At 45.2% G+C, this 22,150-nt stretch overlaps 2 protein-coding genes and 1 long non-coding RNA gene across 10 annotated transcripts in view; 1 reads left to right on the forward strand and 2 right to left on the reverse strand.

The window, feature by feature from the left end:
* LOC124850501 overlaps positions 1–18,941 on the reverse strand; it is a 34,798-nt gene extending 15,857 nt beyond the window's left edge. The window contains exon 1 of the long non-coding RNA XR_007031426.1: positions 18,892–18,941. This is a non-coding gene — a long non-coding RNA (uncharacterized LOC124850501). The remainder of the gene's footprint in view (positions 1–18,891) is intronic.
* Positions 582–7,366, reverse strand: hdx (highly divergent homeobox). 3 transcript variants are annotated; one of them, XM_035649933.2, is made up of 11 exons: positions 7,156–7,366; positions 5,646–5,808; positions 5,278–5,424; positions 3,877–5,046; positions 3,742–3,798; positions 3,396–3,542; positions 2,434–2,632; positions 2,234–2,313; positions 1,509–1,610; positions 1,214–1,336; positions 582–1,120 (listed from the first exon to the last, which is right to left on the reverse strand). In XM_035649933.2, the coding sequence occupies exons 2-11, from the start codon at positions 5,709–5,711 to the stop codon at positions 854–856; spliced, it is 2,358 nt and encodes a 785-aa protein (XP_035505826.1). In that variant the 5' UTR covers positions 5,712–5,808; positions 7,156–7,366; the 3' UTR covers positions 582–853. The 3 variants fall into 3 exon arrangements, with proteins under 3 accessions (XP_035505826.1, XP_035505825.1, XP_047190240.1); XM_035649932.2 differs by having other exon boundaries at positions 1,509–1,613; positions 7,156–7,365; XM_047334284.1 differs by having other exon boundaries at positions 1,509–1,613; positions 5,646–5,852; positions 7,156–7,365.
* Positions 9,531–22,150, forward strand: part of si:ch211-26b3.4 (connector enhancer of kinase suppressor of ras 2) — a 52,664-nt gene continuing 40,044 nt past the window's right edge. For all 6 annotated transcript variants that reach the window (XM_047334279.1, XM_047334283.1, XM_047334281.1 and 3 more), the window contains exons 1-2: positions 9,531–9,821; positions 21,759–21,922. In XM_047334279.1, the coding sequence (XP_047190235.1) occupies positions 9,758–9,821; positions 21,759–21,922 (228 nt within the window). In that variant the 5' untranslated portion in view covers positions 9,531–9,757. The remainder of the gene's footprint in view (positions 9,822–21,758; positions 21,923–22,150) is intronic.

Raw genomic sequence — 22,150 nt, forward strand, 5'->3', positions numbered from 1 at the left:
ACAAGGGGGCTTCATTTTAGTTGTGACGCAGGGGCAAGTGACCCCAACACAGTCTCCTGCCCTAAATGTAAGCCTCTGATCTCACGGGTGTATGTTTTTGAAGCCACCGTTTCGTAAGCCTGTCCATCCCTTCTGCAAGAGGAAATAAGAGGCTTAGAGCTCATCCACTTTCTCTGCAGCTCTGTCTCTCTCTCCCACACACACACACACACACACACACACAAACACATGCACTTGTTCAAAATCAGACGCGGTCGGCCACAGTGGACGTTGTCTTGACCTGAACGTAAAAACTGATCTGTGTGTAAGGTTTTATGTTCAAATCTTTCACTTTCAAGATGGGAACAAGGCAGGCCACTGCCGACTGCGTCGACAAACTGGACGGTGATCGCTTACTGTAGTCAGACGAGTATGACATGAATTGAACCAGTGTCCTTGACTGCAAACACATCTACAAAAAAAAAAATCGGTCTTCAATTTGTGACAGTAGTCATGTAGTAGCCTATGACTTATCATAAACTGATATAACCCACCTGTTCTGTACAATCAGTGTTAAAAGAGAAAAGGAACATATTAGGATATGAGTTAGAGGTCATTTATTGTTCTCTCTGGGCTGGTCCAGAGCAAGGCGAATGATATGCAGTAAAAAAGGCCTTTGTCAGCCCAACAGTCAAAGTGAAGCGTCAATCCACAGGCACTGGGAGTGGAGAATGAGTTAACCAGAGTGTTTGTGTGAACATAAGACCACAGATTATATCATCTTGTGTGAGACCGGCTTCTGTGTGTAGTGTGGAAACATCTGTATAAGCGTGTGTGTGAGTGTGTGTGTGAGAGCTGATGTACATGAGATAAGTCACTTTTGTTCCGTAACTGCTTCCTGCATTTCCTCCTCTGATGCAGAGGGCTCAGTATATTCAGTCGTCGAACGGTCTTCCTTGATGGTGACCAGGGGGACTTCTTCCATTGCCGCGGCTGGCAGAGGATCTGCACCGCTCGCGCCGGCCGCCGGGGAGTCGCCGTGGTTGGAGGACGCATCTGCTGACTCAGCAGCGTGAAATCCTCTCTCCACACTTGTGTCCCAGTCCTGGTCTGAAGGCTGAGGTAGACTGGCCATGAGTTCCTAAACAAATACGCAACAGCAGATCGTAGGTTAGAAAGTTCCAAACAACGTTGAGACTCACTTTGACCCGGATATTCCAGCAAAAGTTTGTACCTGCTGTCTCTCCAGGTCATTATTCCTCACAGCGCTGAGCAGGCTCTTAGTAAAGCTTGCAAGCTCAAGGTATTTTTGTTTTTGGTTCTCTAGCTCGCTCTCCAAGAACTGCACCTCCTCGTGCTGAAGCAGAGAGGATTCACAGGGGCAACAATTTCATTCAAAGCTTGAGATGATGGCACTTCATATAGTTTTTTACACTGATTTCCATTCTTAGTCTAACACGAACGATTCAGTTTGATAAAAGATTTTAAATGCAGCCCCCACTTTATGTTTGGTCAGCGCGTGTCCTCACCTTGAATTCAAGCAGGTTATGCATTTGCTCTAGGTCGGAGGCAACTAATTCATCATCATCTACGTCTTCCTCTTCTGCTTCGTCCTCACCAATTACTTCAATCTTCTGTAAAAAAAACAGACCGGATTAAATAATCATAACTTCAAAATTTGTGTACTACACAATAGTGCTTTTAAGATCATGCGAATAATTATGGTAAATTAGCTCATACTAACCATAAAACATATACCGTGATACCAGTAATAATACTGTCAGACATTATTAGGTATTAACAGAATTAGAAACAACAAAATGAATCTGACTGAGTAGAAGAAATGTGCAGAATAGTGATTCATATGACAACTAATCACCATTCTGAATATTTACATTCAGCCATCTTTGGTTATCAAAGTATACTGCAGTATAACTGCATGTATCCCTGCAGAGGCGGTACATTACACTTGCTGTGCCATTACAATCCATTTGTCACCGTGACTGTGATTGGTCAGGATCAGGTGTATTTGTAAAAAGGTAGCGTTTGATTTGGTGCACCACAGCAATCATCCTTAACACGAGTATAAAACGCCTTACAATAATTAGTGCAATCCAAAACAGTTATTATTATGATATTAGACTTCCGGATGTTGATACCGTACATGACACAGTATGAAGACTATTCCCGCCAGTGTCCATTCTCACGTGGCTGAATTTAATTAGATTCCAATATCAGAGAAAAAAACAAGTACCACATTATTGGCCATTGGAGCGCAAATGGACACATCGGTTCCATCATCTCCGTCTCTGTGCTGTGAGTCAATGGTTCCATCTAGAAGAAATAACACTGCATTAATACTGACATACACACTTATGTGTGGATTAATAAATAGTGGAAATAGTGGAAATAGTGGAGGGTGTTTGTGTGTGTGTGTCGTATCTTTGGTCTTACTGTCAGACAGGCAGACAGATCCCCCATCATTCAAGTCATCTCCGAGGTCGGGCGTTCTGAACCGCTCCTCATCGGAGCTGAGGGCCACTGGAGATTCGTTACCAGGGGATGAGGATGTAAATACAGCAGGGCCACCGGTAGGTGGTGGAATTTCAATACTCATCAGACGGTACTTCCTCCGTCTGTTACTGATCCATGTCTGCAAATTAGGAAAAAAACACACACACACAAAAGAAAACGTGATTAAGCGTTACTAGCATGAACAAAAGTACGCTAGACTTCATGGATATCGATACATTTTTCAAAGTAAAATATCCGATGTGATGAATTTGAAAGTAGTCGGGGGAAAATGCTTGAGGCTTGGTTTTCCTTTGCCATATCAACGATTAACATCTGGTATAGAGCCACCATGAACCAAATCTAAATTAGTAATGACTTGCTGTGTTTTATTAAATATTTTCCAATTGATTTCAAAGATGATCCTCATAGCGGCATATATTTCCGTAGGCAGAGATTGTTCTATGTTGCAATTAATATCCTTGTAAGTGAGATGGCAGTGGGTCATGTGTGTGTGTGTGTGTCAGGACTGAGAGACTATATTTAGTTCATCAGCATTCCGTACTGTGGCCCCTGATACATCTGCAAGACTTTTACACAACTTTGTGTAAGTGAGTTAGAAAACTTCTGTGACCTAGAAAAGTTACTCTTTTTCCTGTTGTCTTCTATCTCAAAAAGGTCAGACAAGTCAAACAGTCTTGTTTTCACTAAATGTCACACACAAGTGGCCAGGCCACGTGAATAAGGCTCAAAGGTCTGACAGTCAACAAAACCTCTCTCTGGTTTCTTTTTTACTGCAGAAATGACAAGACAGGAAGCTGCCTACACTTCTCTACGTTTCTCTTAAACACATTTATTAAGTGGTAAGTAATTAAGAAATGGTCCAACCTTGCAGAGGTGCTTACCTTGACTATTTCAGTGTCTACATTGAGTTGGTTCGCAGCAGCGGTGATCTTTTCCCTGCAGACCGAGCCCAGGCTGGTCATGCCTCGGTCCCAGTAGCGCTTCAGCTGGATGAGGTCCCCGTCGCTGAACTGGGTCCGATCCTGCAGCTGAAAACGCACACCTCTGTTTGACTACACGGCATGCACACAGGCCATGAGCAGACTCACGGTGAGTGACACCGTTTATCACAGCTTTATGACCTACTAGAAAAGAGCAGAGTATACGGCTATGAATATTGTAAGTCAAATGTTTTGTTTTTTTCGTACTTAAGTTGTTCTTTTGTCAGGGTTGACAAAAGGTACTTACTGTTCTCTTTCTGGAGTTGCTGATAACCCAGGGGGCAGCAGACACACTGACTGAAGTCTGCACACAAGGAGAAGACACGATCAGTTTTTCAATTTACTTGGAATAAAAGAACAGCAGTAGTCGAGCCTCACCCACCTGTGGACTGGATCCCCCTGTAGGTGAGGTCTGTGCTGTGACGGAGTAGCTGCCCTGAAGAGTTGTGTTGCTGTGAAGCCGTTCAGGTCTGGAGCTCATCGTCGGAGGCGTGTGGCTTCCCCTCACCACAGACACCTCAGGCCTGTTTGGACTGGCTGATGTCTGCTCCTTGTGGATGTGTGTCTGAGCGGCCATATTTGCCAATTCCTCCTCCCTTTGCCACTCGTCTGCTTCATCTCCAGTCTCCATGGCAATGGAGAAGTTATGACTGGCGTCCAGAGGTCGAGGCACACGCCAATGGCTCTCCTGACCCCTCCGAGTATTCGCAGGTCCAGATCTAAGTCGGTCCCCTTCACCTTTTTCTGACAAGGTGAAGACCTGCTGAATACGAGGTGTCTGATCGGAGGAAGGAGCAGCGTTTTGCACTGGGATGGAAACCCGCGGCTTCTGCGGGACAGCTGGTTGAGGCTGGGGGTTGGAGTGAGGTCTGGGCTGAAGCTGAGCCTGGGATTGCGACGAAGAAGGCCAAGGGCGTGTTTGTGCTGTACCGTACTGCCTAGTCCAGCTGGGAGGTACTACCCCTGCTCCGGCACTCACCCCTGCTTCTCCAAGGGATGAAGTTCCTTTCCTGACTGCAGTGTAGACTAAAGGTCCTGAGGCAGATGTGACGGGTGGGAGTTTCTGAGAGAGGGACACCATCTTGGAGTGGAAGGGTGAGGAGGTGGAGCTGTTCCTGCTCTGCAGGACCTGGTTCATCAGAGAGGAGGACGTGTGCGCAGAGAGCTCTGCGTCTGACTGGGATGGGGGCACTGTGGGTCGTGGTCGGGGGCGGGGGACGGAGTTCAAAGAGTAGATCCCGGTCAGTATGACGTCGTTGTTGTTGTTGTTGTTGTTGCTCCCACTGCTCAGTGGTGAGGAAGAGGAAGGGGAGGAGGATGGTGACGAGAAAGAAGGGAAGGACGACGGAGGGAGAAGGTGCACGTGATTCTGGATATTTCGCGCTGCAGCCATCTCAGCAGGAAGCAGCGCCCCTGCCGCCATGCTATGATTGGACAGAGCACCTCCGGCTAACGTGTGATTGGAAAGTAGCCCCCCGGCGAAGGAATGAGACACACCTCCATTCTGGTCTATCCTGGAGGCAAGCTTACGTCTTTTGTTGCCAACCCAAGTCTGCAGGGGGAAAAGCAATCAACTCTGTAACATCACTCGATAAAACTTTCTACAAAACACTTCGGGGACAACTTCTGCAAAGTGGGAAGTCATGCCTTTGCAGAAGATGAAGAACGCACAGACCCATGGCCTTAATTTCTTGACACAGCATTACATGGGCATCCCTTATAAAAAAAAAAGAACAAAGGTCCAACACAAATCATCACACACATGCACATTTTGTGGGCCTACCCGAACAACGCTGAAGTCCAGTTTGGCCTCCTGAGCACATTGGAGTATTAGCTGGAAACAGGCCTTGCTCTGATTGGTCATCCCATTCTCATAGTAACGTTCCAGGACCCTCTGCTGTTCAGGCGTAAACACTGAGCGCAGGTTCATCTGAGAGACGACCACACAGATAAAGAACCCCAAAAACTTACACGACAGTTCACTGCTAATCGCTAGTTCTTAATATTAATTCAGCAAATACATTAACTATAACTACAAAACTATAACATCTATCTCAAAAAAATGTCTCAGTCACAGGCTCAAGGTTACAACAGCTGCAGTTATGAAATTGTTTCTATCCCATACTGAAATGCAGGTTGTGATATACTCACAGTCTGCAGGCCACGCCGCTGTGGCCACGCGTCCATTCTGCTACTGGAGGGGAACGGGGCGGCCATGCAGGTCACAGCAAAACCTCCATTTTTCCTAGGTTGGCACACGTCTGGTTGCAGTCATCCTGCCTCAGTGTGCCCGGCACACGTCTAGGTAGTATGGCTGATGAGAAATTGCATAGCGAGACAACACACCACGCTTAAAGACTGTGACCAAAAAAAGAAAAGAAAGAAAAGGCAACGAATCCATGAAACAATCCACCTCATTATGAGCACGTGCAACACAATCAGTTTCCTTTTGTTGTAGACAAACAAGACAAACATGTCGTCATGTATTTGTTACATGAAACTCTGCAAGGCTGAAAGATACACAACGCGCTGTCAATCAAAGTATAATAAGCTATGAAAAAGCTACAAAGGGGGGAAGAAAGCATCAATCAAGATGATACATTGTGCCTACCAGACATTGTTCTAATTATCTATTTATTTATGGTGTATTATCAACTGAAAACAGCTTAAATGTGTGCCCTTGAATAAACCCTGGAGTTTTTTTTAATCAGAGGAGAAAAAACAAGGATTATGCATTATAAGCCACGTGTGATAAAAACAAAATAGAAAAGGTATTTAATTCAAACAGGAATTTAGTTTTTTTCCCACCACTTTTCAAAATAATGTGTATTAAAAAAATGGATAAATGGTGACACTTGAAGTAACTTGTGTTTAGTTTTGGGAGGTAAGCTTCTCTTTTTCTTCTTTTCTTTAAAATGCACCACACAAAAGAACAATATTATTGAAAGGGTTACTGTGTGTTATGAATCATAGACAGAGAGGGGAAGCGAGAGATAGGAAGGAGCAGATACCAGCGAAGTTAAAGTAAGTATGAGGATTTACAAACAGCTGAGAAAATGTGCGCGCGCGCGCGCTGGAGACCAAGTTTGGAGCGGAGTGGCGATAGGCTCCAGAAAAACATTGAGTCACATAGGGGGACGTTGCAGCGCCGGTGTGCGCCGTGCAGCTTTATTTTGGCAGGCTGTCTGCGCATGGCTACAGTCAACAACATTACGGGGAGAATTAGCCGACAAGCCGCGGGCACGTCAGACACAGTACGCCCCGGTGGTTTCAGACGCACGAATGCCGCACAGGAAGCGCGCGCCGTAACTTTACGACCCGCGAGACAGACGGTAAACAAACCGGGTGAGCGCCGCCGCATCGCCACAATGGCTCCGACACACACACACACACACACACACACACACACGACAAGCTCGCGTTAGCTTGCAGGCCCGGGCGGCCATATCCGAGCCAGCCAGCGTTAGCCACCGTTAGCATAGCCCTCCCACCGGATAGCCGCGGCTAAACTTTTCCTTCCAAAAATCTGTGATTTCCCGAGCCCCGGCGCGGTCCTCCTCGCTGACCCCGGCCGCGGTCGGAGGCGAACACACTCGGCGTCTCGAGCCGAAGTGGAATGGAAAAAAAAAACAAAAAAAGAACCTCCCACGTCCCCGCTTACCATTTGTGATGTCAAAATCAGAACGAGCGTTCAAATTCAGCAGATTTCTTCGCCAGTCCCCCCCGTGCGAGACAATGAAATCAGAACGTCCGATCATCAATTCTAATCATGATTGTGACGTGTGCGCAGACAGGAGCCAATGGGAGCTCGAGATCATCGCTGTGACATTCGGAAGAGGGCCGAGAGCGGAGCGCCGTGGCCCCGCCCACCGTTGACTTTGTTCGGCGGGTTGCTGGAGGAGGAGGAGGTCACAGCTTCCTGCCGTGTGTGTGTGTGTGTGTGTGTGTGTGTGTGTGTGTGTGTGTGTGTGTGTGGTAGGTGCTGGGAAGGATGTTTACAGGAAACGTTTTAATGGACAATCCCCCCACCAGGCCACAACAACAAAGTACTGCTTAAACAGACTGCTAGCTTTTGATTGACTATTAATCCTAACATTGACAACAACAACAACAAAAAAGCACATGATTGATTTTCTATTTCCCAAGGTAGAAGTTTGGTAAATGTTGAAATCCAACGACATTGTAGAATTGACTTTGGAAATACTATATAATACTATATTAAATAAAATAAATGCAATTAGAAGTTTCCATTATTATATTGGGAATGAAAAAAAACTTGCACTACTCAAATATTGCATATATTTAGTTAACTTAAAAATACTTTTGCTATTTCGTCATCTGTTATGCCGCCCTATATCAGCGCTTAAGACTGGCTTTGTATTGGCATGTTTCATAAAAATGTTCTCTCTAGGGCTGCAACTAACGATTATTTACATAATCAATTAATCTGTTGATTATTTTTTTGATTAATCGATCAAAAAGATGTTTGGTCCAGAAAATGTCCTAAAATGGTGAAAGATATTTTGTTTAGTCCACACACCAAAGATATTCAGTATACTATCACAGAGGAGCAAAGAAACCAGAAAATATTCACATTTAAAAAGCTGAAATCAGAGAATGTTGACTTTATTGAACCGATTAATCGATTATCAAAATAGTTGGCAACTAATTTAGTAATCGATTAACTGTTGCACGTCTAGTTTTTCCAGATAAAACCAGGAAATAACAAACGTTGACCCTTGGTAGGTACCCTGCCAATAACATGAAGTTTTAGTTCAAGTTTTTTAATTGTCATTACCATATACAGAATATATAGGAATGGCATTTTTCTTGTGGCCCAAGGTGCTATACACAAATACACAAGATACGCAAAAGATACACAAAAAAACACATTTAAACACCATACACACAGGACGACAAGTTAGAGTTATATCTACGGTGAGAACACAGACTTCTCAAGTCATTGTTGTTACTAGAGAGTAGAGAGTGACCCAATAGAGCTGCACTTCTCCCTGCACTTTAAAACAAACATGCTTTGTATGAGTACATGTATATGTAACATCAATAAAGACTGTTCATCCACAATCACTGTTTCATTTGTTCTTTATGTGTATGTTGATGTATGATGTTCCCAGATTTAAATTACATGTTTTAAGTGTAAATGCAGGCCAGAGGTTTTCTTTTCTGATGTCCTCTTTTACATTTCAAGAGAAATATTCTCAGGATAAAGGGAAAATATAAACATGCAGAATGTGTGTGTGTGTGACCTGAATCACTGTGCCAGTGAGCCTCCTTATTTGTCTATATGGTAGTGTGTTTGTGTATTTGTGTGTTGGGGGGGCTGCTTAATCCATGACGTCACCTGTGTCCCAGGTGCGCAGCAGGGGGCGCTGTTTCTCACCGCTGAGCCCGAACAACCCAACAGCAGCGCCTGACAACTGATGCTGATTTTGCTCATACGTGCATGGACCTGTGTGGTGTAGCACGACCTGCCAACTTGCAGACATGGAACGCTGCAAGGACACCAACATATTTTTCTTTAAATTAATGCAAATGATACAACCACATAAACTATATTCCAGAGGTATGTATAGTGTGTCCATACTGCACTTAATATATTATTTATTGTAGACTTTTTGCTACATAGGCTGTACCATTTAGTCATTTGTGCATAAATGCCTGCTCTTTCTGTATATATATATATATATATATATATATATATATATATATATATATATATATATATATATATATATATGTATGTGTGTGTGTGTGTGTGTGTGTGTGAGTGTGAGTAAGGAGGGGATGGAGACAGAGAGAGATCCTCCCTATATGGTGTGCGTTGCACCATTCCCTGGTCTGTATTATGAGTGGTGGCCCTTGTGATGCTGCAGCGAGGCGGGCGGGAGGAAGAGAGGAGAGGGGAGGGGTCGCTCCATCCCCTCGCGCCCACCGAATCCACTTCTCACAGAGCGCGGGCTGCTGGCGGGAAGGCACGAGAGAGAGAGAGAGAGAGAGAGAGAGGAGGGAGGGAGGGAGCAGAAAGTGTGCGCGTCTCTGTGTGTGCGCGTGGATTGCACCACCGCATCCCGTTCACCGTTTCTACAGGCGGCCATGCTCTGATGGAGAGAATAAGACTGACAAGCTTTTCTTTTTTCCTCAGATACACACATCACCGTGTCATTCCAGATGTGACTGACAAAGTCGTTTTATGTCGCCCGCATTGAGTCCTGCGCTGTTCACCTCGGAGAGACTGTGACACCATGGCTCTGGTTATGGAACCTATAAGTAAATGGACGCCAAAGCAAGTTCTGGACTGGATGAAAGGTAACGTTGGGCCCCCTCGTCGCATCGGGCTGATGGTGTTCATACTGCATGTGGTTAGAGTGAGGGGAGGAGGAGGAGGAGGAGGAGGGTGACGGTGGTGGTGGTGGTGAACAGCGGAGGGCCGCACAAACTGTGTGCATGTGTGTTCTCCCAGTCCAGACCTGCAGGCTGATGTGTGATTCGAGCCGCTGTGAGTGCCCCACTGTGGGGCCGACTCAAGTCACCGAAGTGGAGTGAATGCGCTTTTGAGCGGAGCCGGTGCGGTGGACTGGATGTCCCCACAAAAGGAAAGGGAGTGGAGGCTCAGCATTCTGTCATCCCGCTTGCTTGAGAGCGCACCCCGAGCGCAGCCGAGCCTATATACATACATAGGCTGCTGCTGCTGCTGACTCCATCACCCTCATCACCATCATCATCCTCATCATCATCATCAATAGCAGCAGCAGCAGCAGCAGCAGAACACCTCTCATCAATGAAGCTGGAAGATATGTCATCTGCTCTTCCACTGTAAAGCCCGTATCACAACTCGCTGCGTGCGCGCGCGCGCGTGCGTGTGTGTGTGTGTGAGAGAGAGTGTCTGTGCGAGCATGCGCATGTGCTCGTGCGCGTATGATTAATGTAGTTAACTGCACCCCCCCCCCCCCCTTCCACCTCCACCCTCACCCCAAATCCCCAATTCCGGCCGGATACAGTCAGTTTCAGCACCGTGGACAGCGCAATGCCGCCTGCCTTATAAGGCAAGAGCACCGAACACACTCGCTTTTCTTTCTTTTTTTTCTTTTTTTTTCCGTTGCTCGCTTTGCTGGCAAGAGATGGGCTACATCCCCTCAAACAGACAGTATGAATGAGTAATCATTCATCATGCGTGTGTGTGCGTGTGGTGGCAGGAGCTGTTCTCACACACTGGTCAGCTTTACGGAGCTGTGAGAGAAACTGTGGTGGGCCTGTTGGCAGACAATGGGAATGGGGAGGCAGGGTGTCCGCAATCCCTTTACGTAGCAGAATGACTTAATCACCACTTGTGTGATGACTCAAGCCCTAAATGTGATGTTCCCCATAGATGCTTGTGATATGTGCGGCCTGTCTCATCACTCACACACACACACACACACACACACACACACACACATACGCACACGATTGATAGATTTTCCCGTTTTAAAATCTATGACTTTAAAAAAGCCTCCACATTTCTGCATGTGTTGCAGGACCACAAGTTCCTCCTTTTTTTCAACGTGCATGTTGAAGCCACTGATGTCTGAGATCGGGAGTCCAAGGTGGGCGATGGACCCCCAGGGGACAGGGCCAGGGAGTATTAGGGATGCGTTGAGTGAAGTCATTACCACGGTGTTGCTGGTTTTTATAATTGCTCTCCTCCAGCAGAGTTATAGCTTTGTCCTCTGGTTGGCGGGGTGTTCATGTGGAAAGCACCGTTCACTAAGAGAGGCCGAGTTGGAATTTGATTGGAGATTAGATTACCGACAGGCCAAATGTGGTTAGAATTTTGCAACATGGAAAATGCAATAAAATGTTATTTCTTCACCCCCCCCCCCCCCCCACAGTTTTTTAAACACCATGTAATGTAATTGACATATTTGTGCAAAGGATATCTCACAGTTAGATTGAAGCAATGAGATAGAAACTCACTGCCATGTGAGATTTCTTTTTTTTTTTTAATCATGCTGACATTTTTTAGGCACAAGCTAGTTAGATCATGAGTCAGTCCCCCAAAATGTGTTGAAATAAAATTCTGTGTGGAAGTTACACGCATATCATCCAAGGTAAATTCATGGTCTTGCCTGCTTGCTCCAGGGATGTTACACTAGGTTCGGAGGAATATTGCACACGATGACCTAACAACTGGATAAAAAACATTGTACGACATGCTGGGGGTTTGGCTGCTAATATGGGAATTATAAAAATGATGTTCATCATGAAATGACCTCAACAGAATATGGAATATGAAGCGTGAGAGTGGAAAGATTCAAACGTGTGAGCTGCACGGGGGGAAAATACATTTCCATACACTATGTGCCGTTGTGTGCAAGGGAATCAAACAGCCTTTAACTGTAGGTTTATCGTAAGTTCAGCAAAGACAAAGAAGACATTTGCACCAAACTCCTATTTGGTGCAATAGTGTAATATTGTTAGTGTGACACTTTTGGTCCCCTATACGAGTTCTTCGAAAAGCACCTTCTGACTTCTTTCAGATGAAGAGCAGGGGCTCACAGATGCACTAGCATCTCCCAGCGCTGTCCCCGTTCTTCAGAGGCTCCCTGCTTGTTCTTTTCTTCCTGTGGGGCTTCACACATGTAGGGCCTCAGTGGCAGGCCTATGCTCAGATCTCATTTTCTTGGGAATAAAGTAAAAGGCGAAAAGGCCGGTATTAATCTGTGCGTTTACACCGGCTTCACTTTGGCCTCTCTTTCTGGAAGCTCTGTGTTTCTCTCACGCTGAGCTGAGTAGGCCCATGCCATTTTCTTTAGGGAGCAGTAACACTGAGACCTTCTTTAGAAGAACTTAAGAGATTCCTCTCGAATACCATAACAGAGACAAGTAGTTTTTGAATGTGAAAATTTATAGAACACACGGGTGAAGATAGAGCAAACATTTGTCCTCACCTACATCTCTTATACAAATTGGCATTATATTTTCATTCTGTCATGACACAAGTACTTTGCCTTTTTGCCTGTGTAGCTGACCTGTTTTTTCGATTTTTATTATTATTATTATTATTCTGTGACGCATTTACTGCCTCCACTAGACTGCCCCAGTAAGAGATGACAGGAAACAGGGAAGAGAGAGAGATGCAGCAAAGGTCCCCAGCCAGACCCATACTGGGGACGCCACAGTCAGTGGTTTGCGCCCTGACCTCCAAGCCATGGGGGCGTCCCCGATGTGTCGGTCCCAGGCTCCAAACTTTCAGAATACCAGTTTTTATAATGTATAGAAATGACAATTTTTTTCCTCACAATTGTCCTTGCCGAGCTTGAGGGCAAATTGATAATTGATTCAACATTAATGTTCCCTAAAATTGAAAATATTGCTGATCAAATACAAAGGACAAATCAACTTATTGAGACACACATTTCTTTTAGGGTATCACCAACATCTGGGGATTCTGTTGATTGATTTTTGTAATCTAAGTGCACCTACAGGCCTATATTGATTTTGTTCTTTTTGATTTAATTGAAATTCAGAAGGAATTTTCTTTAACATGTTTTTTTTTAAACGTTAAAAACAAAATGCACGAAAACACATATTTGCACACTCTTTGTTAATTTTGCAGCAATACCAAACAGTAAAGATAGTAAGTCAAATTACTGCATTGAAAATCAGAAATGAATGTTCTATTATTAAACAATATCAGCAAAATGTAGTTAAGTAGGACCTGCCAAAATTGAAAGTTGTCATTATGCAAAGTGGTTCCTTTCATTCTGCTATTATATAGAGACAATCTCATTCCATGTAATGGCATTGGCTTATAGGGACGACTAGTTTCATAGCTGTGCGATGCTGAGCTATTATTTGAACTTCTCTATGATCAGCTGGGCAGCTTCATTTGGATTAATATGATGTTTTAATAGATGATTATATGTTTTGTATGTAGTATACTAATTTTTAAAGTAAGCATTAAATGTCAGTACATTTTTTCCCCAGTATGGGTGTCAGTATGTAAATTGGAAATAAGGCTGTGTAAGTTGTGTGCAAGTGATTTGTATGTCGGTTGGCCTGGTTCGATCATGAGTCTGTACTGATATAAGATATTTTGTATGATAAAAAACGACATCAGGTGATTTTTAGCACACTTTTTAGGAATCCATCCTACCCAAGACTCAGATTAGAGGTAAAAAAAGCTGCACAAGCCTGAACCGTCCTCTCGGACAGTCCAGCCCTGTCGTGTGAAAGAACACGGGACAGAGGGATGGGAAAAAAAACAGTCCTACTCGGGAAACCTGACACAGCTGGCAACCGGGCCAGGCAGACTCTACTGTATTTCTAACTGCTGTGGAAGAACTGCTCCAGCAGCAGAACACCGGTGAGGTTCACAGAAAGATGACTCATTTGTTTTGATTTGAACGCCCACACAAGAGGAGTTTCCTCTGTGTGTGTGTGTGTGTGTGTGCGCGCGCGCGCGGGGGGTACGTTTCTGCTGGGGTGTGTACAGACGCAATGGATGTGTTAAGTATGACGCGTACGGACCTATGCTTCAGCGTTGAGAGGCATCCCAAAAAAACGGGCTTCTTCTCTGCTCTCTGTGCTGCGTGTACCTCATTAGATCACCCTGGGCTTTCAGGCGCACGGCATCGGCAGCCTGCTGATGCATACTGTACATTGACGGGAGAATGAATGAGGCAGCTCACTTTTCCTGCAGTAATCTCTCCTTTCCTCCTCGCGGGCTGAGGCATTGGGGGGGAAAAAAAGTGATATAGTGTGGGGACAGTGAATGACCACGAGAACGATCATGAGATGTGCAGATTTTTACCATGAAATTCAACCTACGTACACTCCAGCGGGATATGCTTTATTCCCCTGGATGTTATTTTGCTTGTCCATGTCTCCCGGGGAGTCGAGGACAACGTTTGCGGCCGTCCCATACTGTGTCCCCCGATTTAGTCCCCGGCTGACATGGTGAGGAAGTCTGTGTCGGGAAAACACGCTTCCCCCATGGCTCTGGCTGTGTGCTCGTTGTAGTTTCAGCTGCATTAAAGATTAAAGAGCATGCCTTATTATGGGGAAAAAACAGACACACACACACGCAGACGCACACGCACGTACAGAAACTCCTTAAGTCCTCCATTTTCATAGACCGAACAATGGCGGAGGTGCATGCGCTGCATATGAACGCGCATGGGTGCATGCACTTACCAGAGGAGCGCACGTGCCCAGTGAAATACATGGCATGCTCCTGCGGTGCATGCGCGCTGACACACGTGCACTGACACACAAACTCTGGAGCAGCGGCTTTAAGTGGGGCACCGGTAGCCATGGAGACCGGATCTGATCGCGCCGGAGTCACAGCACATGTCGTAAGATGGGGAAGCGGCGGCACACTCAGACTCCCAGTTCGCATCCCACACGCCGCGCTCACAAACACACAGCAGGTGGACGTGCACGCACAAGAGCTCCCCTCTCTGTGCAGCCCCGCAAGAGACAGAAGAGGGCAGGGACGTGGATTCAGAAACGGGGAGGCGCATAGCGAAGTGAAAGAGATGCTGGCCAGCCTAAGATGGGGGAGGAAGCTTGAGAGTGTGCAAGGGGAAGGGTTGGACATGACGGAGAAAGACGGGGTGGGGGGGGGATAGGCAATGGGCATCATATCAAAGCACCTGCTCCATCCGGCTGCTCGGACAGAGGGGCCTGTGTGTGTGTGTGTGTGTGTGTGTGTGTGTATGTTCGCATGTGTTTTACTGGGTCCATTTTGCACCTGTTGTTTTTTCACGAGCTGCATTTAGCTCCAAGCAAAGTTTCCCAGCCGAGGGATCCCACACGAGGCCGCAGACTGCAGAGAATTTTTCTGGCAAAACCCCCCCCCCCCCCCTAAAATGATGTGAATCCCAGACTTAAAGGATCAGTTTAGATTACAGAATTCGATCTAGAGTTAAAGCGTTCACGCTGTTATAGTGGCCAGGATTACCGTCTGCCGTTAACAGTTTATTTCAGCTGAGCTGCCATCAGCAGGGTTGGGGACTGTTCAGGCTCAGTCTAACGGCTGGGTCTTGTAAAAATGTTTGAGAGTCCTGAAAAAAAACCCCTTTGATTGAATCGTCCCCGTGGGATCACTGAGTCATTTTAATTTGCTCTTCGAGTGAGCGATAGCGTTCTGACAGACGTTACAATGCATCTTGTGGCACTGATAGCACGAACTTGAATGAAAAAAAACCAAACAGAATACGAGGAGTAACCGCTGAAACATTTGGGGGGGAAACAATAGTTTGAGCAACCACAGAAGATTCATAAAGGAGTTTAGGTGCTAGTGTTTCTCATGTATCCTCTAGATGCAGTCAAACTCCTCACCGCCGATGAAATAATAATAATTCAACCTGTGATTGATTCTTCTGGCCACTTGTGGGAAGAGTCTACTCTAAACACAACACACATTATCACCTCTTTATGTGAGGTGATATATATATATATATATATATATATATATATATATATATATATATATGTTTGATGTATATATACATCATATGTATGTATATATGATGTATATATGTATGTCTGTCTGGCTAAACTGTTGGCAAACAAAACAAAGCCCATTTATACATTCAGTTGATATGTAGCAACCTTTAGAGTCATATTTCTGGCCACTCAACAAACGATAGTCAAATGTTCACATTTTTTTTTTGTCCCTGTTTTGCCATCCGCCAGCTTCTCAGAGAAATGTCAGACATATCTTCCGCCGCTGAAGGCCACATTTCTCCAATATATTCTCAAGTTAGTTGCTGAATTTGTATGTCAGTTGGTTGGTGAAAACGACAGTGGGTGTATTTGAGCTTTATTTTTGGTTGGTGAAAGCAGCTGCCCTTTGAGATGAGAGCTTTAAGACGGAACCAAAACGGCCAAGTAGCGACCTGAATAACCCAAACAAAAACACAAAGCGAGGCAACCGAGCTTACGAAGATGTGAAGCGACACATTTTACAGTAGCCTAACACACAGTCCTCCTGACTGCTAAAGCTCACGTTAACGTGTCATTTTGCTTCCAGAGAGGAAACCTCAGATCGTCTCCGGTTGGTGAGAGCGTCCGAGTCGAGCTCGGCCCCTGAACTCCTTGCAGCTTCCTGGTTGACCCCGTTCTTCCTCCTTCCTGTTCTTGCGGCCCCTCCTCTTGACACCCCCCTGCTAGCTGGATGTCAGGGAGCGGGTGCCGCGGTGCGCTCGAGAGCTCACACACCGGGGAGCTGGAACGTCGCGCTCTTGAGAAATTTTCCGTCATGATGTGATGAATATTTCACCGTAGGAACATTTTTAGTGAGCGTTGTGTCTCTCCTCCGCACTCGCCGAAGCACTTACTCCGACTGGAAGCTCACAGAGGGGGACGGGGCGATGGGACGGGGCGCAGTTGCCCGACCACCTCAGCTCTTAGCCCATGGCTCCACTCTTACCCCGACGTGCTCTCGGAGGAAATAACACGGGCTTGGCGGTTGGATTTCAGATGACGTTAGTGGCCAAGCAGCGAAGACACTGCGATGCGAGTTGTTCAGTTTCAGCTGTAGATGCAGTCTTTCTTTTTTTTCTTTTTTTTACCGTGGCCTTTCAACAAGCTTTGAGTCAGTGTGTCTACAGTGCGTGTGTGTGTGTGTGTGTGTGTGTGTGTATTTATGGTGTGTGTGTGCACTCCTTAGCCCAGCATCAGTGCAGCGTCCTGAGGGGCAGCAACTGCAGATCCCTTCACTTCTGCTCGGAGGCCTATCTCGCTCTGGTTGCTTGGCAACCCTCGTGTGTCTGCGTTGGGAGGGGTTTATTTTTTGCCCAGGAAAGAGGGAAAGATCGGAGCGAGCTGCATGAAATGTGGATGAAGCTGTCAACATGAGACGCTTGCTCAAGCGTCAGCACACTGGTATTCAGTGACTGCCGGAATCAGGGGATCCGTCAGTGTCTCTTACGGAGACGAGTCAATTTTACTCACTCAAATTGTATTTGCCTCATATTTGACAAAGGGGAAACAAACAGGAATAACGAGAAGCCTTGGTGGTAATGTTGGGGTTATTCGATATTTTGAATTGCATTATCAAACTGTGAGTCGTTTCAATTGATGAATATGATTTGATATTTTATAATTCACCATACCTTTAGTGTATAGTACCACTGCAGATGAATCACTGATGATAAAAAACATTGTTTTAGCTATCAAGTATCTCAATACTTAAAATCTAGCTACTTAAAATTTGTTTGACAGATTGCATTTTCTCTGTTCCGCTGTGTGTTGCTTCTTGTTAATAAAAAGAGAGATAGAGAGAGAGAATAAGTTATTATTTACCAGAGCTGTTAGGCCCTTAAAATGTGCTTTTACATACAGTTCGTCTCTCATTCATTTCTGTCATTTCTTTATCAAGATCTTCACACTCAAAAAAAACTACCTGGAAACGTGGATGACTGTTGAAACACTTGTATACAAAAGGTTAGAGTGTGAAAACAGGAGAGATATCCAGGCACTAGCAAATACCGTTCAATATTACGTTTCTGAGACACGGCAGGAAAAACAATATTTACAGAAAAAACACAGCGGAGTGGCCCGCCAGCACCACATGAGCAGAGCCCGCTGTAGCCGAAGCTGGTGTGAGCACAATTTCCATCTATGGTTAAGCTACGATAAAAACATTTTATTCCCAAGTCGGTATGGGTCCCAGGGGAAACCACAGCAGAGGCTTATGCCCTGATTACATATCAGAGACTCGTCTATAGAAATTACGACTTTGTTTATTTCAGCTGCATGCAAGCCAGGATTTGTTTGACTCCTATTAAACTTCATGGCCTACTTGAATTTGAGGTCTGCTGTTACATGACAGTCGGAAGTCAGAAGGAATCAGGGCGGCGGGGGAGGGGGGGGGGGTATTTATTGTTGTCTGAGTCGCGTCACAACTGCTGCAAAACTTGAATAAAAAAAACCAACAACATCTTTGTGATTTTAATGTCACAAGCTGTCCGGTGGTGAGGTGCAGCACTGACGAACGTGACCCCCAGTGTGTTGTTCACTTTCTGGGGGTTTGTGAGCACCATGTGCTATTTCCAGCATATGGCATATGAACCCAGATCAGCTGTTTGTCCTCTAGGGGAGGCGCTCTGACTCATGTGATTGGCTTACAGCTGTGTGTCACACTCTCTGTGTGTGTGTGTGTGTGTGTGTGTGTGTGTGTGTGTGTGTGTGTGTGTGTTTGTGTGTGTGTGTGTGTTAAAGTATGCCTGTATTCACATGTGAGTCATTTCTACGCGTTTGCCCATGCAAATACGTGGGCGAATGTCCACGTCTGTTTGAAACAACAGATCCCGTCCCATCTTAAAGTGCTCGGCCACTGAATGCACTCGCTGCAGTCAAACGCTGCAGCCCCATTCACCTACAGTACGTGTGTGTGTGTGTGTGTGTGTGTGTGTGTGTGTGTGTGTGTGTGTGCTTCAGGAGCAGGATGTAGTTATAGTAGGAGGCTTTCCCTGCGGAAGCAGTGGTAGTCAGCCTGGGTCTCTTTGATTCTTTATTCCACACCTCTTTGTATAATGTGGGGAAAGGTCCCCCCCCCCATCCGCGGAGAATCTCAGATGTGCAATGAAGATATTGAATTGTCATCATTTTTTTTGCCAAAATGTGGTCAATTATTGTATTTGTATTACGATGACATTCATCCATGACATGCCAGATTGCAAGAAATGGCTATTTTTCCACCCATAGTGAGGCTGAGGAGGTCTTGTTTTCCAAAATCCTTGTAATGTGCACTCTGCCTCGATGTTCACTGCTCCTACAGCTGCTGGCCAGTTAAAAAAAACGATTAACAACTGCATGTTCAGTTCACTATTGCATATCTCCGACCAACAATGGTGATTTGATTTATTATACCACAGTAGACCTCTTCATCTTCCTACCACTGATTCGGACTTCCAGATTCATGCAAATGTGATGCACATTTAAAATAGCATTTACAGAGCAGTTTATGGTGGTTAGATAATAAAAAAAAACTCAGCAGTTTCTGTTGTTGAGGGTCAGCTCAAGTTGTCCGTACCAAAAGTTTAATGCTGGAACATTCATTTCGAAAAATTCCAAACCTTCATGAAATGTGTCTGGTTAAACCAACCCAGCTAGTAAAAGTTAACACACACCTTCCAACTGATCAAAATCAGAATTTTCTGAAGCCAATTTATGAAGTATCGTATGAACTGTTTATTGTTTAACCTATAGCATTATACATTATATTTAAAAAGACTATATGTTTTGTGCTGTATGCAGTGTAGAGGTGCCAGCTGAATTGTACAGATTGGCATGGAAATTAAATATGCATATGTATTTCAGTGTCCCATTCCACCAATGGTGAGAATAACCTTTAAAGGAGATGCTCATATTCAGGTTCATACTTTTAATTTTGGCTACCACTTGAAATGGTTTACATGCTCTAATGTTCAGAAAAGGCATCATTGTTTTCATACTGCCCATTCCTTTTTGACCCTCTGTCTAAAACACCTGGATTTATTTTAGCCCCGCCTCCCGATAATCGCCAGTGTGCTCTGATTCCCCCAAAAGAGTTCAACTGTGACATCAGAGTGGGACAGAAATCTGAACCAGTTGTTCAGAGCCAGGCTGTAGGGTTTAGCCAGCTCAGAAAAAACCCAGAGGGTGGTCTTTTTTCACAGTTTGTGGGCTGGCAGGCTCCACAGATACCCCACTGTGCACAAACACTGAAATTGCATATTATGATACCTTTAATTCCAAACGATTTATGTTTAAAGCATGTTCAATATTTTAAAGAACCGCTTAGATGTTAGAACATCGCTTGATTATGAAACCAGATTACATATGCCACCGCCCGCACCCACCTTTTTTTCACAATTATGGTCACACAACACTTCATAATATATCATAACTGCCTTGCATGTTATCATTTGTAAAAAAAAACTGACCAACATGTGGGTTTGCCCACGAGGCACGTGTTCCGTTAAGCAGTGTTCTCCAGTTTTGTTACAGTGTGGGGCCTCTTGGTGATGTGTAAGATCTCAAATTGCTCTGCTGTCCTCCGTGTAACAGACTGTTTGTCTGCGTGTCACTCTGAGCAACAGTAGGCTTATATTTTGTGTGGTATGTCCCATGGCAAACCAAGATGCCTCTTGCTCATCTTTTGTAGTGTGTGTGTGTGTGTGTGTGTGTGTGTGTGTGTGTGTGGCGACTGTGTTAAGGTGCTACCACACTCTGCTCCCTGTCAACATTGCATCCCTTGGGCATCAGTGTTTTCCTCACAGCTCCACTCGTCTTTAACAACATGCCTCCGCGGAGGTGTCGAGACCTCGAATAACAACCGCAGTTGTAATTGTATTTGTGTGTGTGATTGTGTTTGTAATGCGTGTGTTCACAGGGGGACAGAGTGTGCTGTTTGTTTTTCTCTGTGCCTCTGTGCGCTCGTATGTGCGCATGGATTTGCTCCCCCTTATGCGTTTTTTTTTGCTGTGTGTGTGTGTGTGTGTGTGTGTGTGTGTGTGTGTGTGCTCATTTTCGAGCAGCCTTGTTCATTAGGTCTGTGGGGAGGAGTGTTTTCTGCTGACTTTGTTTGGTTCGAAAGCCTGAGGCTCTTACTGATCAATAGTATCCCGGACCCACCGTGTCCATGCGCAGCTGACTGGCTCCCTGCGTGGCAGGCGGCCACAGCTTAACAGCAGAAAGTCGTACATCAATGTTACGCACGTCTCTCTATAGGTATAATTTGGACGCGCCCTTAATCAATCAGCATGTGCAGGAAATTCTGTCTTTTTCATTCTGCAAACTCTGATAAGGAAAAAAAAAAGAAAAGAAAAGAAAAAAGTATTGCTTGTTTTCCCCTGCAGGAAATGTCATTACGGCATTGTGTACAATCATCTTCAGATATTGAAAAAAGCTGTAACAACATTGTTTTCATGGCGACAGTTTGTAAGCTGCCCTCTCTGGCTGGTGTTTGGTTTCTATTGGGCAGAGCACAAGACACTTTTGTCTGCACTCATGTCAGACATCTGTGTTGCATGTAAAAGTGGGCCAGGGTTTTCAATACTGAGAAAAGGACCTCCTATTTGTATATCTATCGATTAATCAATTCTTTTTCATTTATTCCTGGAGGCCTAAAAATCTAGATGAGCGTTTCATGGAGCGTAAGGATATGTTGTCCTTTTTCGACGTACGCCGGCCAGCGGGCCTCTCATACGGAGTGATGGTGGATAGAAACATCAGCACGGGCTAATCTGCGTCTGTCTTTGCCCTGCGCAGGTCTGGACGACTGTCTCCAGCAGTACGTGAAGAGTTTCGAGCGGGAGCAGATGGGGGGCGAGCAGCTGCTGCACATCACCCACCAGGAGCTGGAGGAGCTGGGCGTCACCAGAATAGGACATCAGGAGCTCATCCTGGAAGCTGTCGACCTCCTCTGTGCCCTGGTTAGTCAACCTCTGGTCTCTCAGTCAGTAGCAGAAAAGATAGGCAGCCCCCGAAACTGACGAGATGTGGTAAAGTTTTACAAACATGAAAGAAAAAAAAAATGTATAACTGAATACACCTAAATAGTTAAGTAGCATTATCTTTCTGACTTAGTTTGGGTTATGAACAGTTAGCCTCTGCTACATAGGCTAGATATGTTAAGTTTTAATTCATTTTCATTTTCAGTT

This window comes from Scophthalmus maximus, chromosome 9 (genome assembly GCF_022379125.1).
Source record: "Scophthalmus maximus strain ysfricsl-2021 chromosome 9, ASM2237912v1, whole genome shotgun sequence".
In the NCBI taxonomy this organism is placed as follows: Eukaryota; Metazoa; Chordata; class Actinopteri; order Pleuronectiformes; family Scophthalmidae; genus Scophthalmus; species Scophthalmus maximus.